Genomic DNA, 17,124 nt, shown 5'->3' on the forward strand with positions numbered 1-17,124 from the left:
TCTCACCAGAGGAGAGGGGCACAATCACCTCCCTCGACCTGCTGGCCACGCTTCTTTTGATGCGGCCCAGGATATAGTTGGCCTTCTGGGCTGCGAGCACAGCTTATTGCTGGCTTATGTCCAATTTTTCTATTCACCAGTATCCCCAAGTCCTTCTCCGCAGGGCTGCTCTCAATCCATTCATCCTGCAGCCTGTATTGATACTGGGGATTGCCTTGACCCAAGTGCAGGACCTTGCACTTCGCCTTGTTGAACTTTGCATATGCCCACCTCTCAAGCCTGTCCAGGTCCCTCTGGATGGGCTTATTGCTGGCTTATGTCCAATTTTTCTATTCACCAGTATCCCCAAGTCCTTCTCCGCAGGGCTGCTCTCAATCCATTCATCCTGCAGCCTGTATTGATACTGGGGATTGCCTTGACCCAAGTGCAGGACCTTGCACTTCGCCTTGTTGAACTTTGCATATGCCCACCTCTCAAGCCTGTCCAGGTCCCTCTGGATGGCATGCCTTCCCTCAATCGCATCAACTGCTCCACTCAGCTTGGTGTCATCTAAAAACTTGCTGAGGGTGCGCTCAATCCCACTACCTATGTGGTTAATGAAGATATTGGACAGTACTGGTCCCAATATAGACCCCCGAGGGACACCCCTTGTTACTGATCTCCATTTGGACATTGAGCCACTGAATGCAACTCTTTGGACATGGCCATCCAGCCAATTCCTTATCCATCAAATAGTCCATCCATCAAATCCATATGTCTCTGTCGTGGTTTAATTTAGTGTGTAATTTAGTGACAAGGATGTTGTGTGGGGCCATGTCAAAGGCCTTACAGAAGTCAGGATAGATGACATCAGTTGCTCTTCCTTAATCTATCAACGCAGTCACTCCATCATAGAAGCCACCAGATTAGTCAGGCATGATTTGCTCTTTGCGAAGCCACGTCAGCTGTCTCTAATCCCCTCCCTGTCTTCCATGTGTCTTGACATAGCTTCCAGGAAAATCTGTTTCATGATCTTACCGGACACAGAGGCGAGAGACTGGTTGGTAGCTCCCAGGGTCCTCCTTTTTACCCTTCTTAAAAATGTAAGTCAATTGCTAGTACTCAGTTGCTTAGGACTTGAAAGTTTGTTTCAGGGACAGAAAAATTTTATCAAGACAAACACTGTCTTGTGCAAATTTACTGCGTCAATGGATTCCCTTTACAAAAGACAGAAGGCCCTTTTCCTCTTCCGTAGCTTACAGATACTGTAACAATCTTTTATTGAAAAGTAAATGGATAACTGCCTCTGCGACAGAAGATTCGGGCAAAAATATAAGGAATATTAATCCTCTCCTCTGATCGCTTAACTTCATTTTGCACCTTGCCCAATTAATGCATCAAACTGGTGAAGTAAAAATCCTTAGCTCAGATTCAGCTATCAATTCACGTTATATTTGCAAGTGAGGATTATTCCCTGGACACACTTGTGTTGGGAAAACCCTCTAATTTTATTTTAAAGCAAGTTCTGTTGTACTCAGTATGGTTCCTTTAATCAGTTTATACTTTAACAGGCAGGGAAAACAGAATACAGATAGTTTCTGGTCCCTAGTGTGAAACTAGTAAGTATTTCTCATGCAACAGGCAGCTTCCCACAACACGGTATTTAAAGCCTCACTGGTTAGACAACTTCTGCATTGTCAAGGCATAATTCAAGCAGTAACTCTGGAACATACGCACAAATGAAAACAGATAGAGAACTGCTGCAGCACACCACAAGGTCCACCTGGCCTGTTATTGCCTGTTTACTAATAGCTGATAACAGATGCTCATGGGGAAAGCATAACACTTGCTTAGTGTATGCCTTCTCCTACCCTCTATCAAATCAGAAGTTTAGTTATTGCCTAAGCTAGGGATGTATCTGGATATCTTATTGAAAGTACTGTTTGAATATCTTTCATGACTTCTGTACTCCCTTATATTTCTGCTGCCTTGAGGTAAGGGCTACATAATCATATTCTGGGACCAAAGGTGTATATCCAAATGTTACTGATTACCATATGTTAATTCTGTCCATATGGCAAGTGACATTCTGGTCCCACTCCTACTTTCACAGGGTAGTGCAGATAAGTCTTCCTTGCAGTCTTTAAAAAAAAAAAATCAGCAAGGTCAAATATAAATTAAAGCATTTTAAAAAATGCCTTGCAACTCTGCTGCAGAGTATGGATTCAGCTTCTCTGAAACGGCTGCTTGCTAGCATTTTCTCTCATTGTCAGTACAGAGTGACACACATAAGGAAAAAAGATAACTAACAGCCTAACTCACTGTTTACAAGAATGAACAGTAGACATTGCAAATAAGAAAGGGAGAAAAACGAGGAAAGACTCTTGGTTCAGAACTTGAGTTTTGTTATTTTTTGATCTCAAGCAGCATGCAGGCACCAGAAATCTATCCTTTTGAATGCTGGCCTAATGTTCCCAAAGGAAAGGGGCTCAAGAACTCATTGTTATTTAAGAAAGTATTTACAGACGAGGGCATGATCTGTTAAGATACATTCTGGAGTCTGCACACAGGTTAAACTCATGTAGACAAGCTTAACAATTCAACTTCAAAAGCCTCACACATGCACTGTGTGGCAAAAAAAATTTCTATTTTTTAAATTTACCAGGTATCCTTTACGTCTCATGTTATAAGCAGCAGTGACTTATTATTCTTTATTACTCTCTCCATACCAATAATGAATTAATAGAACTATCATCTCTCTTCTACAGTCACCTCCACTTCAAACTAAAAAGTCAGTTCAGTATCTTAGTGATTAAGTAGTCACTTTGGTATTCTCTCATAAGCAAACACATTATGCCAGATACTCATCCTGCTGTCATCCTTTGATATTCTTTTAGGTCTATTCTTTTTGAGACAGGCTCCTGACCTGACACATCAAAGGTCTAGGTATCAGAGGTATGCTCAAGGTTAAGAGCCACCTAGGTCATAAGGCACAAAGAAAAAGGAAGTCAGCAGGGCTAGGACTTAGATTATCACTGATACAGCATTTGACAGCAGACTATTTACAGTAATGTAAGAATTGTTTGAGAGGATGAAGAAAATGAAGAGCTCTATCCTGAACTTCTTCCTTCAGTATACTGGACAAGGAAACCTTTCATGTTTTCTAATTCACACATGTAGTGTGATCCATTTCTTACTGGAAATTTTGAAGGAGTATGGCAACAGAACATTCTTCCAGGAAGAAATAATTCTGAGGAGGTACTATGCTTTTAACTGAGTAGCATAGCATATCCGTGTTATACATTTCCATCCTGGTGCTTTATGAGTGGAAAAACTCCCCATACCAACTTACTTCATCTTGTAATGACTCTTCAACTTGTTCATCATAGTCTTCATCTTGTCTTTTCACTAAATTAAAAGACAAATATTAAGCCATTACATTTCTACCAGTGCATAAGAAGCCTGTGAAAGGGAAAAAAACATATGCAGAAACAAATTTAGAAAATAGGAAACAGTAGCTGCAGATGCAACTGGAATTTTCTAAGAAGCTTCAAAGAGCTTTCACAGAAAAACAAGAAGTATAATGAGACAGCTCAGTTTAAGAATGTGTAAAAGTGCATGAAATACAAATAAACACACCAGCTTGTCCACAAGGACCAGAAAAGTGCATAGAAATAAGAAACTACCATTGCTTTAAGAAAATTGCAAAGACTTTAGATGAAAAAAAACCACAGAAATGACAACACCAGACATGTGAACTGTTTTCACGTAAATCTGTCTCCATCAACTTTTGATTAAACTACAGTATTTCTGCAAATGATGCCATCTTCATCTTCCCAGAGCTTACAAATATAATTAATGGATTCTGTTGTTTCAAAGCCCAATTACCTTACATAGATATGCAAATTAAAGAAATCTGAACTAAGCTTTTTTTTTTGTGTTCAGAAATTATTAGGAATTCTGCTTTAAAGAACAGCCATTATCACATGTTAACTTACCCTGTCTTAATTCTTGATTTTTAAAGTGCTCTTCTAGTTTTCCTTTCAATATTCCTCCAAGTTCTTCAAAGTGTTCGTTGTTAAGGCAGCCATCTCCCATTACCTCAATGCACTAGTGAAATAAAATGACCAGTTTTTCAGCTTTAAGTTACATGAGCAGTCTCAATGAAATTTAAGCACACAGAATATTAATACATGTTCTGCTTTAAGTGAGCATTAGCAGAAATACTACTAATAGAACATTCATACTGTAGTTGATGCTCAAATTATACAAGGCATAGTGCCACTGTACACTTCATGCACATAACTTCAGTTTATGGTTTGTCATTAAAATGAACAATCTGGTAAATATTTTAGGTTAATACTTTGGTATTTTCATTCTTGCAAAAAAAGTACGACTAAGTTTTTCAACCAGCTCTAACAACATTTATAGTCAAACCAAAATTCATGTAAAGGAAGCCTTGCATTTCTTCCAGCCATTTAAATGAACATCAAACATATGTCCTTTCTTACCGTAAAAAGCTACGAACAGTAACGCCACAAAATTTGTAAGGAAGAAAGTTACCTTTGCAAAAGAATGCATTATTTCTGAGAGAACATCTGAATCTGGTTCCGTCCCAATGGCTTTGATGAGCGCATCACACATGAAGTGCCACATCTGTGTGAGGTACTCTGGCCCACGAACTCTAGCACATTCAAGAAGGAGGGGCATCGACTCTGCCGCTGCCACTCGAACACGTTTCATTATTAAGGAAATAAAACAATCAATACCAACACAGAGTGCTTAGAATTCAAGCACCCATCACCATAACAAAGTTATTCATTTTCTACCAGAAATTGTTTTTCTTTTTTTTCCCCTTTAATTACAGTCCAGTGCATTTGATTTCTTAATTAGATACAAATTAAAATCATAGGAAAATTAAAATTTTTGCTATTTAAAAGTTGTTTCAAGCCTGTTTCAGGCTATGACAGAAAAGCTATTCAAGTTCTCCTCCACTTTGTTGGCACAAACATCACTTTCTCTGTTGTTTGCTTTTAACATTATAGACATGTTTTTTTAAAAAGAAATTAGGGGGAAAGGTAAGATACATTGCCTAAAATACTGTGTAAAACAACATTCTCAGAAACAATTTCTGTTACAAAGCAACAGAATATTTTAACACTAACACTTTCAATTCATTTAGGAAAACAGTAAGCACGAGTTTGATTCTTCCAAACTAAGCTTCCATTTTCACAGTAGAATTCGTTAATAGGATATCATCATGGAAATAGAACTTCAACAAGGGAACCATCAGCTTTACAACTTGTTCGGTGTACTCCACAAAGCCTTCTTTTAGCTCTTTTGCATAGCACACCTGAAACACAAATCATGGAAGTGCCACCTTTAAGGGAAAACACTGTTACTAATATTTTTCAACTATGTAATGGTGAGAAAGATTGTTAAAAGTTTAAGGTTTTAAAATTTATTTAAAAAACAAAAAACCCCCAAACATGCAATAATCCATTTACCTACCCCCTCCACTCTGGTATTTTAAGAAACCCTAATAGCAGCATCAGTTCTCACTCAGTACATGCGTGTATTTTTTTAAACCAAATTCAGAAACATCAATATTTGCAAAAAGGAACTACTCTAACATCTCCAATTCCTTGAAAGTTTTGCTAACAAAGGAAAACTATCTGTTCATCCTAAAAATTGAAGCTCTAAACTAAAGAAGCTATTTTTAATCAAGTAAACCACACACAAAGTGTCTGAAATCCAAACTTATCACTATCACCCAAAGAAAACCAGAACTATTTCATTTGATACTATAAAGAATATTTTCGTTACAGATTTTGGCTTCAGACTCGATAGTCCAGCAATACACAGATCACCAAAACTGTCCTATTACTCACCAGCATCTGGCATGCAGTTGCTTTTTCTTCAAGGCCTGCAGTTTTAATTCCAAAACTTTGCTGGTCTCCTAGGTTTACAAATTCCCAACCATCATCATCACTCATATTCTCCATATCTTGTGCTGTTATACAGGGCGGGGGGAGAAGTGGGGGGGAAAAAAAAAAAAAAAAAAAAAATATCTAAAAGTGCTACAAAATAATTTATTTCAGTATTTTTTTCAAGCAAAACATTATCTTAAACCTACTGTCTAAAAGAGCTACTTCAGGTTTAATGGATGCAGTCTTCATTAAAGGTCCCATGACAACAGGAAGGTACTGCTGAAATTCCTTTCCAAGAATTTTACACATTCTGGCCCATGCTGAGATCATGTAAGAAATCTATAAAAGAGAATAGAGTTAGAATTTTCATGTCCCACATTTTATTTTAATGCATACTTAAAAGGAAAGCATAAAGGAAGAATATTATACAATAGGACTTTTTAAAAGAATTTGTCAGCAGTGCATAAAACTTATTTCAAAGAGAAGAACTCATCCAATATGCAATCCATATGAAAATGTATCTTCAAAAGACCTGTCCCAAGTCTTTATTTGTAACAACGCATTGACAGTACCTCTGATCAAAGTTGCTATATATGTAAAAATGTGACAGTATCAGATGTTCTTGTAATGCAATCATGACTGTCTTGAAAAGTAAATTTCTTTCTGAAATGAATAATTTCCTGAATTTAAATGATACTACTGACCCACATTCCTGAAAATAGCAAACAGAGCAAAAAAGAGTGCAGTACTGTGTTTTAAGAGGAGTATTTGTTTTCAGATGCACAAGTCAAAATAGCTGTTCACTCATTAGAACAGCTGTATAACAAGTCTTGTTGAACTATTTATAAGAAGGTGACAGCAAGGGAATAAGTCATACAATGTCAAACAAAGTAGTTACTAATAGAGAAGGAATGATTACCCACATGCTGAAATTTCTTCAGCAAACATAGGTCCTGGAAGTCTCATTTCCTAAACACAGTTCTGTGAAAGATTCTAAGGCCATCTTAGGGCTATCAATCTCAATTTTTGTAAGACACGTTGAACAATTAGTCTGAAGGTGTAATTACATGGAGGGGGGAAGAAATGTCACATGTACAAAGAATATTTTTAATACTAACCAAAGAGCTACGCGCTATAAAGAGACAATTTTAACATACCTGTGGATCATCATCTTCTAGATCACTGAAGTCTGTTTGTGTCTTCAATAACAGCTGCATTACATCTGATGCATCCTGCATAAACTAGATATAGGAAACAACTATGTTTTTAAAGGCAAATTAAAAGGGTACATTTCTGAGACTTAACACCAAATAATTTAAGTGAGCATTTGTGTCCAACACACTATCAAGACACAAGCTAAACCTGGAAAGAGACTGAAATGTGGATAAAAGTGAAAACACATTCTTCTTCTGGAAATATCACCAAGTCATTCTTGTCTTAAGCTTCACTGTACCTCTATTCATATACTTGAAAGCAGAGGACTATTGAAATAAAACACATCATAAATATTAATACTCACAAAACATAATCTGAAAATTCCAACCCTCCTTACTATTTTGACTCCTTTATGGAACTGGGATAAAAGCTGACAGCATGAGCTACTTACTCATGTGCTAGTAATATTTTAGGTCACATCAGATGCCCCAATGAGGTGACACCTATCCTCTTTTCACTCCCCACATTCCCGTTATCCTCCAAGAATAACTTACTAAACATTAGTTATGTTTAAAATCTGTTTAAAATTTAGTTGCATGAATGGCAAGTTTACTGGTAGTCCTTCTAAGTCAAAGGAAAGGGCTGGTAATTTGGGGGCTATTAGGACTTTCGTACTGTGTACATCACATTATTTTACTTCAAAGTGTGATTTTCTGTTTTCTTCACTCAATAAAATGAAAATCTGTAAGCCGTAATGCGAAGTTGCTATGAGAACATCACTTAAGACTCCTATATAGTCCTTCACAGTTGTTTCTCAGTACTTTTACAGAGACACATTTTAACCAACTTACCATCAACAAAAAACCCTGCTAAATACATCAAGCTTCATGACAAACAAGTACTTCAAGTTCTATTATGAGCACATTTAAACTTTTTCAGGCATCCACATACAAAAAACAACACTAAGTTTCCTTTTAACTACAGACATTTTGCCTGCCATTCTGACACTGCCTATATGAGATGCTCCAGTTCTCTTAAGGCAAAAAAAAAACCAAAACCCAAAAACAAAAAGGAAGAAAAAAATGCTTGTTTTCAACATTGTTCAATATGACGAGAATAACTTAAGCTGTAATGTTCTCATAAGATTCTATTCTGAATTCGTGAATCTAAACAGCAAGGCAGTTACCTCAGAAATGAAAACATGAAGACAAACAGAAATCAGCAATAAATAGCTCTATGTTTAACAAGTGAATATATTAATTCAGTGTTAACACCGCAGAAAACAAAGGTTCTTTAAAATATATTTAGACCATTAGATAAGATCCAAGCTTACCTTTTCTTTACCAACAGCAAGACCAATTAGGCTGATGCATTCAATAGTCTTTCCTCGTAAAAGTCTTAATTCCTTCTGAACAGCATTCTCAACAATGTGTTTTAAAGAGGGCATAAATAAGTCATAGTAGGGGACAAACTTCTCCTCTGCTGTATCTGCAACTGATGCAATTGAAGTCACAACTTGCTCCAAAACTAGCTTAGTGCCTTTCTGTATCAACTTGGAAAGAGGAAGAATAAAGCATTATATTTCTAAAGCACATATTTTACTTAAAAGCATGCCAAATCTAAAAAACTCTCTTTATGTATCCTAATTCACGTCAGTTTATAGCAACATCAGCAGATATGTCTACTGGCTTATTTCACACATTTCAGTTCATCTGCGTATGTGACAGATTACCCTCTTTGAAGCAATTTCTTCAGTATATTGTACCTCTTGTAATTTTATCACCATAGTGGAATGAAGGTGCTTCACTAGATTATCCAAATACGGGATAAGTAGTGACTTGGGACAATCTTCAGTGAAGTTTATGAGTGCTGCAGCTGCATGGGCTTGAACACGCTGGTTGCCTTGATCCTCCATGGTTTGCAGAAGAGCTGCTATCACCTGAAACAGAAGTGTTTATTTTCAGAAAAACAAGTTTCTGAAAGGGGCATAGTTTTACCACTTTTTTTTTTTGTGTGTGACTATTCTACTACTTGCCTTCTCATGAAATTTCTTTTGAAAACCAGGTGCGAAGTCAGTTGCCATTTGTCCGATAGCATTACAAGCAGCATATCTTACTCTTGGATGCTGAAAAAGTATTTCCCTCAAATCGTTAACAAGTAGTCATGAGAGCAGAAATGAAAACATTTTTAAACAATTAATTGAATGAAACTCACAGGATCCTGAAGGAATAGCAAAACGAAATTAACTATCTCATTTAAAATTCCCTCCATCTGTTGGTGGCAACCTTCTCCAATGGCTGAGAGTGCCATCAAGCCAGCATGCCTGTATTTCCAATCAGCTACAGATGAGTAAAAAGAAAATAAATAGATATTATTCATTTTGGAAACCACAAAGACAAATCACCTTTTTCGGGGGGATGGGACAGGAGGAGGAAGAGGAGTGAAGAATAGGAGAGGGAAGTGAAATTGATGCATCTACTTGATTTGTTAAATACTTTTCACTTTTCCTCATACATACTTCCAGAGATGCACAAAAAATTGAGTATCTAATCCAGGCCAAATCCAGACCTAGAAAAAAGAATTCTAAACTGCTGATACAAGTATGTACATGGTACTAAAACCTGGGAACTGCATTTTCATTAAACAAGCTAATCAGGGAAACATCAAGACAGTATTTCTCCCTGCCCCCCTCTTTTCTTTTTTTTTTTTTTTTTTTTAAATATATCAAACAGCCTATACCTTCCTCTTTAGGTCAGGAAGGAAAAAAGGTCTAGTGAACCAAACAGTATCTAAATTTAAAACAAATAAATAATCAGAACTAAACTTTCCAGCAGTCTCCCCACAACTGTTTAAAAACAGTAACATTCCATTTAGGGATGTAAAGCTTTCCCCCCGCCTCCAAGTCCTATTAGCCTATTCTCAGGCTAGTGGGTATTGTTGAAACGGATCTTTCACACCCTTCTTTTTCTTTAGGCCAGAGAAACACATGAGAAACTCCAATTTCTTTATTTTCACAAAAATCTTTCTCTGTGCCATGAGGATTACAGAAAAAAAACCCACAAGAACAAACAGGTTTATCAAACAACCTGTGGGAAAGGCATGTAACAGAACTTCTTTTCCAAAATAACGCAAGATTTCATTGTTGCTGGTAATCTATTAAATTCCTGGAATGGAGAACACCACAGTTCAGAGTACTGGAATCCTGACACTCAAGCTTCTGTTTGATCAGGATGAGATGAAATATCACCTTGACAGAACGTACAGTGAAAAAGCAGTTTATTTTGCTGCTATTTAAGTTCATTGGATGTTCCTAGTTAAGCTTGCACCTCTCATTACTCTCACCAAATTACTATCAGCATGAATTCCAAATTTGAAATTAATGATACTACAAAATGAAACGCAATCATGTTCAGACCCTCTGGCTACCCAATCAAAACCCAGAAATTTTAGATTATTATTATTTCAATAAACATTTGTGAGAAAAGCGCTGGGGATTGGAGAAGGTAAAGTTTGATTCCTGAGAGTATTGATGATGTTTTGATCTAAATGTCTTCATTTTTCCTCCCAACTCCCTACCAGTGAGAGCCTCTGAACCAAGCAATATCTATTGCATTTCCCTTTTCCAAAAAGTACTAATGGTTATGGAAAGCTCTGACCCAGCAGAAAGAAAGCATCAACTGCATGACTTCTCCCCTTCACAGGAGTCAGGTCTTACAGCCATTAGACTCCACACCTTTCTGTGGGTACTACAAAACTAGGCATTTGCTAGCCTTAAAGCTATTAACACTGGACAAGTCAGGTTAATCCGTTTCCCTTAATAAAACTTTCTTTACCAAAAAACTTCACTCCAAATAGACTTTATAAGTGTTCACACTCTGCAAGTGGTACCTTGAGCAGCCCTATGTTCCATATCCAATATGGTAACAGTCTTTTTTGGACTGGGTTTTAAATCATGAAGGTGGGAAAAGTACTCAGAACTTTTGCATTATCTTCTACTTCCAAGGCTGAAAGCACAGGTCAAGTGAAAGGGCATGCAACAAATGCACAATATTTTTTGAATGATTGCCTGAGCAAGCATTACAGGTATTTTAAGAGGAAAAGAAGCATACAAAGCAACTGATAAGAATATATGGAACTACCTCATGAAACAAGTATTAAAAATCAGCATACCAGAAGACAGACAGCCTACCACAGACTTCTGTATTTTGGTCCATCAAATTATGGGAAAAAAAAAAAAGAACAAGTTTTCCTCTATGAACTGTAACATATTAAAATTTCACTTAAATGCAGCACTTCTGAAGAAACAAAAAAATTGAGCTACAGAATAACAGGTGGCAGATTAGGCACACTTAAGGTACTGTGAGGCACTGTACAGGCATTTAGAGAGAATATTCCACAGTTTTAAAAAAAAAAAGTCTTCCGCTATTCATATTTAATTCACAGGCTGAGTTTTTAAAAAGTGTACTGTTTTGTTTTTGACATCTCCATTCAGCTGTCCATGTTCCAGAAAAATGTTATAATGCACTGTACATAAGTTTAATAAATTAGTCTAAGAAAAGGTATAAACTTCCAAGTTCACAGCTTTTACAGTTTTTGCTGCTGAAATCAGAAGTGGAAGCGTATAAAAATATATTAAGTAGCTAAACATGAAGATTTAAGAGGTATCAAAGTTCCTGGAAAGGATAGAATTGTAAAAAAAAAAAGAAAATGCAGTTACTTACGATTCTGAAGCATTTGCATAATATGTTCTTTAATCATAGGTAAAACAAGTTTTCCTCCAAGGCCACATGCCATCCTGTCCAGTGCACTCTCACCAGCAACTGCATTGCTAAATATCAGTTACAGAAACATCAGTGGTTTGATATCTACAATAAAATAAGCAGTCCAACAGGGCACAGAAGTGCCCTTTCCTGCAATTCTAGTCTTCAAACTTTTGCCATCTGAATACACATGGGCCTCCATAAGTAAATAAAGCATACCGAAACCTAAAAGCACACAACACCAGTCACAAAATAATTATTTACGCTCCACCTAAACATTTATTATCTGTAGCTCATTGATTAAGTCTACTACCAAAGAAACTTGGGCCTTACTAGTCCTGAACGTACAGACTGGAGTTTTGCAACAATTACACATACCTAGAAAGCAGAAACTAAATTTGCAATGAATTAAGCAATAATACTGGCCATCACCTTTTTGTCATGAGAACACAAACCAATTCAGACTTGCTATGAATCAGGTGAACCAGCAGAATTCAAGCTTTAGCACAAGAGACTTTTCCTGCATGGCTGCAGTACCAGTACTCTAGTAGCCTGTCCTCTTGCCAATGACTCAGACAGAAAACATCCAGTCCCGGTGGGAATTTGTGACTCTCAGCCCATTCCAGAAGTGAGAATTGCCAAACATCATCTGTGTAAAGTGACTTGTTCCACCCAATAGAATTATTCCCTACAGAAAAGCGAGAAAGTTTCCAGGACACAGATAACTACTGTTACAGTCTGGGTATGGCTAGCACTCTAATAACTCAAGGTTATTACAGTCCATCCTAGACCCCCATGCTGATGGAAAAACTGAGTAATGGTTCAGAAGGGGATGAATCTCCCTCCTCTTTCACGTATCGGGCAGCTGGATCAGAAATAGAGGTCTTCGAACTATTATGCTTGAATCCCCAAGTCTCATTACAAACCATAAACAGTCTAGAAACTCACATGCTGTGAACAAAGGTGTTTGTGCAAAGATATTGACAATATTGTATTTGTCCTTCAGATCAGTCCTGTTCAAATAAACAGACGCATCACCAGCAGGACAACAGAGCATGGGCACACAGTTTTGGATTGTAGCAAACTCAGTGAAGTTAATGGCAGCTTTCGTCTGAAATTACGTTCCTTGAGCTCTTTCCTCCCACCATTAATTCATATATTCAGTTTGAGGAAATAAAGATAGTCTATCTTAGAAAAATGACCACATACCTCCCTACAATGTGTGCAAGGCTTTTGCCAGGAAAAGAGGAAGTTGGATTAACCTTTTCCTCCTTTAGAATTTCACTGCTCTATGAAGTCAGAGCAACAAAAAACTGGAAATGCTACAATATTCCCTGATGCTTTTGTGTAGGCTGACTCACATCCCCCTTAGTCAGATCCGAACACACCCTAACTAGGCTACAGCCTGATGAGCATTAGCCTGTTTCTTGGACTGCATAGAAACTCCAGGCTTCTTATGAAGCTACAAAGACTGAAGCACCAGAAGAGGTTAGCATGCACATCAGCTAATCAATAACTCTCCACTTCAGTGGTGGGAAATACATAGTAAACATGAGTGAACCAGCTAAAAGAAAAAACTAACACCACACACACACAATCACCAGAGACTAGCCGATGTCCAGTATTTTGTGTCCAAGCCTCAAGTTCTCCCATTACTTGGGGGGCCAAAGGAGCTAAGTTTTTCCTTTAGGCTAACATTGCCGAGCATACCTCATTTTCTGATCTTTGCTCACTCTACTTGCAACTTGTAACAAAAAAAGGGAAAATTTTCACTCTAAAATCCATAGGCAGCTAACTTGTGTTTAGAAGAACAAAGTTACTCTGCTGACAATAAAGAGAAATTGGCATGCCTCAAGGGGATGATTCAGAGTACTTACTAAGCTGCCTAAAGCAGCCCATCTGAATAAACTTCCACACCCTGAAAGGCTTGATGAGGATTTGAACTTTAATATTCTATTTCTCCTTGAAATTTAGCTGAATGAAAAGATTCAAATACTTGACAAACTTGAATGCAGTGGTGTCTGACAGTTCTACCTGTATGGCAAAATTTCAAAGTTGAGGAAACGAAACAGGTTAAAAGGGTCTGGTCTACCATGTGAGGGGAGGAAGAAAGGACAGCTTACTTTCCATTCCATAATCAAGGGGAACAAAAAGAAGTATTCCAAGTCAAGCAGAGATTAAATATGTTCTTCCATAAATTCCTACGTATCCATTTTGCAAGTGTCTTTATATGCCCGATATCTAGTAGAAGTTGCTATACAGTTCAGCAGTAAATCAACATCTCTATTGCCTATCTTCCTATGAATATCTCAAAGTGTTCTGTGACAAATTGTTTCGAAACACTAATTACATTTGAGTCTTCAAGGAGATGCCAGATGTGGCAAAAAGTGTCTAAACTGGTAAATGAACATCTGTGTCTTTACAGAAATGTGGAGATATCTCCTACACATATTTCTGCTTTCTTCTGCTTCATTCTAACTGTATTTGGACAAAAGCAGATGTAAGAGAATGCTGTAGACAAACCATTGTCATTCTAATGAAAAGTTGGAGAAAGCCACAAAGCATGCAGGAATAAGCAGATCAGAAAGACTGCGACATCTTTAGCAGATCTTTCTCACCTAAGACACAACAAGATAAGCTACTGCCAGCCATTCCAAGGGATGTAAAATAACAGCAAAATCGTAGTATTTTTGAGTAGATGAAACCCAGCAAGGAATTCCACTATGCATTCTGATGTCCTTCAAAGGTAGGCAGCTTTTTTCTTTAACACCACCTTTTCAAGGGCATAAATACAGAAAAATATGAAGAGATTGGTTGTAGATGATTAAACAAGTCAGTATCCTTCAGCTTTGGTTCCAGCTAACTTCAGGATAAGCCCTCAATTTAAAGTGTTAGGGGCACCGACTTCTGAACTGAGTAACATAAATGACAGAAGAAACAGAAGTTTGAAAAATTAAAACAGACAAGAGGACATGCAACTTGTAGAAGTAAATTACAGCAATACACGAATACTGAAAGAATTTACTTATTTGCTGAACAGTACCTAAATAACCTACATATAAACTGTCTGGAACAGTCATATATACTACTCATGACCGAGGGAACAAAATTAGAAGAATTACTTGAATAAAGAAAAAGTAATGCACTGCAGTCATTTGCATCCTGCACTTAAAATCTGCCTTTAGCCACACAGTCTTAATAATATATTGAAACAACTAGTTTCGTAATTACCTGTCAAAATCATCATCATCAAGCTCATCTGCATTTGCCCAATCTTCATCTTCTTCCAAGTCAACCATCATTGCTAACATCTGAGGAACTGAAAAAAGTAAGTTTTAAACTCAGGTTGCTTTCTTAAAATAGATTCTCAAATAACAAGCATAAATTTTAAGTTCTCTCCTTTCAAAAAATCATTGAAGAAAAAGAACTCTTCCTCCAGTAGCAGATAGCCAAGTCTGTCAAACTGCATCAGCCAATAATTCAGAATAAATTTTCAGAAGAGTATTTTCAGAACATTCAAATCAAGAGTAAAAGAGTTGTGTATTTCTTACCAAGACTCATAGTACAACGTAAGATTTTTTTAAATCATGAAGATTGTAAAAAGTCAATTCCTTAAAAATAGTATTATATGCTTTAAGAACTCAGATATACTTCATTCATTTTACTGAAACTCTGACATCATCCTTTGAACATTTACTGATGAAACGACTATATTTATTATAGAAGAATAATACTCAACCCTTGGTTTTACTAACGTCATAAATTTTGTTAACTATATGTACAGTGGTCACTTAGCATAAAACTTTACTTTTACGATAAGGTAATGGTTTAGAACTTGAGATTTTTCCCCACCTAATGTAAATTTTTGTTTTGTACGATGAAAATATCTTGCACATAATAATCCACCAGTTTCCTACTTCTACCTCTGTAAATTGATTCTGTCTGCTCTTCTCAGTGCAAGTCTTTATAGAGGCTATTACACAATCTTTATCACAACATTCAACTACTATGCAATAAGCAACACCTATTCTTCCGAGTTGTTCTCAAAGGAGGAAGTAGTGCAGTGATTTGTCTATCGTAAGCCTGCCTGTTCCTGTGCACTTCAGAAGCCCAAGGGGTGAAAAGTATACCTTGCCCTTTCAGAGCAAAGTAAGGTGCTCTTAAGTATTCTTTACTTCATATTACACTAACCACTCAGAGCAGTCATTTGAATTCAACATCATTTATGCAAAAAAGCTTCACTTTGCCCTGGAAACAAAAGTTTTCAGTCAAATACTCAACCTTTGAGCTTTGAGAATCTTTTTAGGACAGTCTACCACACATCTTGAATTCAGGCATCACAGTTAACTGTCCTTTACAGCAACCTACCTCAAAAACTAGTATGCGTACAGTAGTCCATGCTGCTGATGAGATTTAGGTATACTGCAACTGGTGAATTTCAAAATATACTTACATTACTGTAATCTACGATAGAGGCACAACCCTAAGCAAATTCACTTCACCATATATCTGGACCGATGAGAAACTTTTGGTCAACTGATGACAGAAGAAAATATTGCTCACTGACAGCATTGTGGGGCAAGTATCAAGAAAACATCAAATTATGGATTGATTTGCTTGATGTGGCTATGTATCTTCAGTCAGAGATTATACAATGGCTGCAAAAACCTTCAGAGAGCTTTTAGATACATATCACGATAACTTAATGGACACTATGAACTCTCTAGCATGATGCCCACATGTCAGAATTCTGTATACTTACTAGTCACTGAAAAGAATTTCCTCAAAAAAAAAAAGTGTTATAGCCGAGAAGCTTTTCAGACAGACACTCATAAGCATACATGTGAAAACGATGTATCATCACAGCTCTGAAATATGGAAGTCAACCATCATCTGCCACAAAATGCTATGTGGTTCCAAGAACTGATGTCACAGTATTCGTTGCTACTAACAAGCAAGGCTGGGAACAAAGCCTGTCTGGCCATCCAAAGCTGTCTGGCCATCATTATATCTAGAACCTGCAAAAGCTTGTAAACATGTTGTTTCTTCTTGATGTTTAATATGAATGTGGTTGCCAGAAAGTATAGTTTCACAAAGAATTCTTTTAAAATGTACAGTTGTGCATTAAAGTTTCAACATTGTCCCAACAAGCCCTCAAAATTTAATTATTGCCAATATATAGACTGTTTACAAACAAGTTAAGGATGAGCCCACTAAGCCTGCTTCTATGCCATGACTCTCCATTTTCTGGATACTGAGCAAAACTACAGCCAAAGATAGGCTGCAGCTCTAATTTCTAG

At 37.0% G+C, this 17,124-nt stretch overlaps 1 protein-coding gene across 1 annotated transcript in view; it reads right to left on the reverse strand.

The window, feature by feature from the left end:
* Positions 1-17,124, reverse strand: part of IPO5 (importin 5) — a gene marked incomplete at its 3' end in the record, with an annotated part of 32,512 nt that overhangs the window by 2,279 nt on the left and 13,109 nt on the right. The window contains exons 8-20 of the mRNA XM_009586946.1: positions 15,056-15,143; positions 11,786-11,892; positions 9,279-9,403; positions 9,100-9,189; positions 8,830-9,003; positions 8,398-8,616; positions 7,067-7,150; positions 6,116-6,248; positions 5,871-5,992; positions 5,236-5,332; positions 4,543-4,715; positions 3,978-4,089; positions 3,332-3,387 (exon numbers count right to left, since the gene is read on the reverse strand). Coding sequence (XP_009585241.1) covers positions 3,332-3,387; positions 3,978-4,089; positions 4,543-4,715; positions 5,236-5,332; positions 5,871-5,992; positions 6,116-6,248; positions 7,067-7,150; positions 8,398-8,616; positions 8,830-9,003; positions 9,100-9,189; positions 9,279-9,403; positions 11,786-11,892; positions 15,056-15,143 — 1,580 coding nt within the window. The remainder of the gene's footprint in view (positions 1-3,331; positions 3,388-3,977; positions 4,090-4,542; positions 4,716-5,235; positions 5,333-5,870; positions 5,993-6,115; positions 6,249-7,066; positions 7,151-8,397; positions 8,617-8,829; positions 9,004-9,099; positions 9,190-9,278; positions 9,404-11,785; positions 11,893-15,055; positions 15,144-17,124) is intronic.

Source organism: Fulmarus glacialis, unplaced genomic scaffold (assembly GCF_000690835.1).
Source record: "Fulmarus glacialis isolate BGI_N327 unplaced genomic scaffold, ASM69083v1 scaffold10551, whole genome shotgun sequence".
NCBI classification, from domain to species: domain Eukaryota; kingdom Metazoa; phylum Chordata; class Aves; order Procellariiformes; family Procellariidae; genus Fulmarus; species Fulmarus glacialis.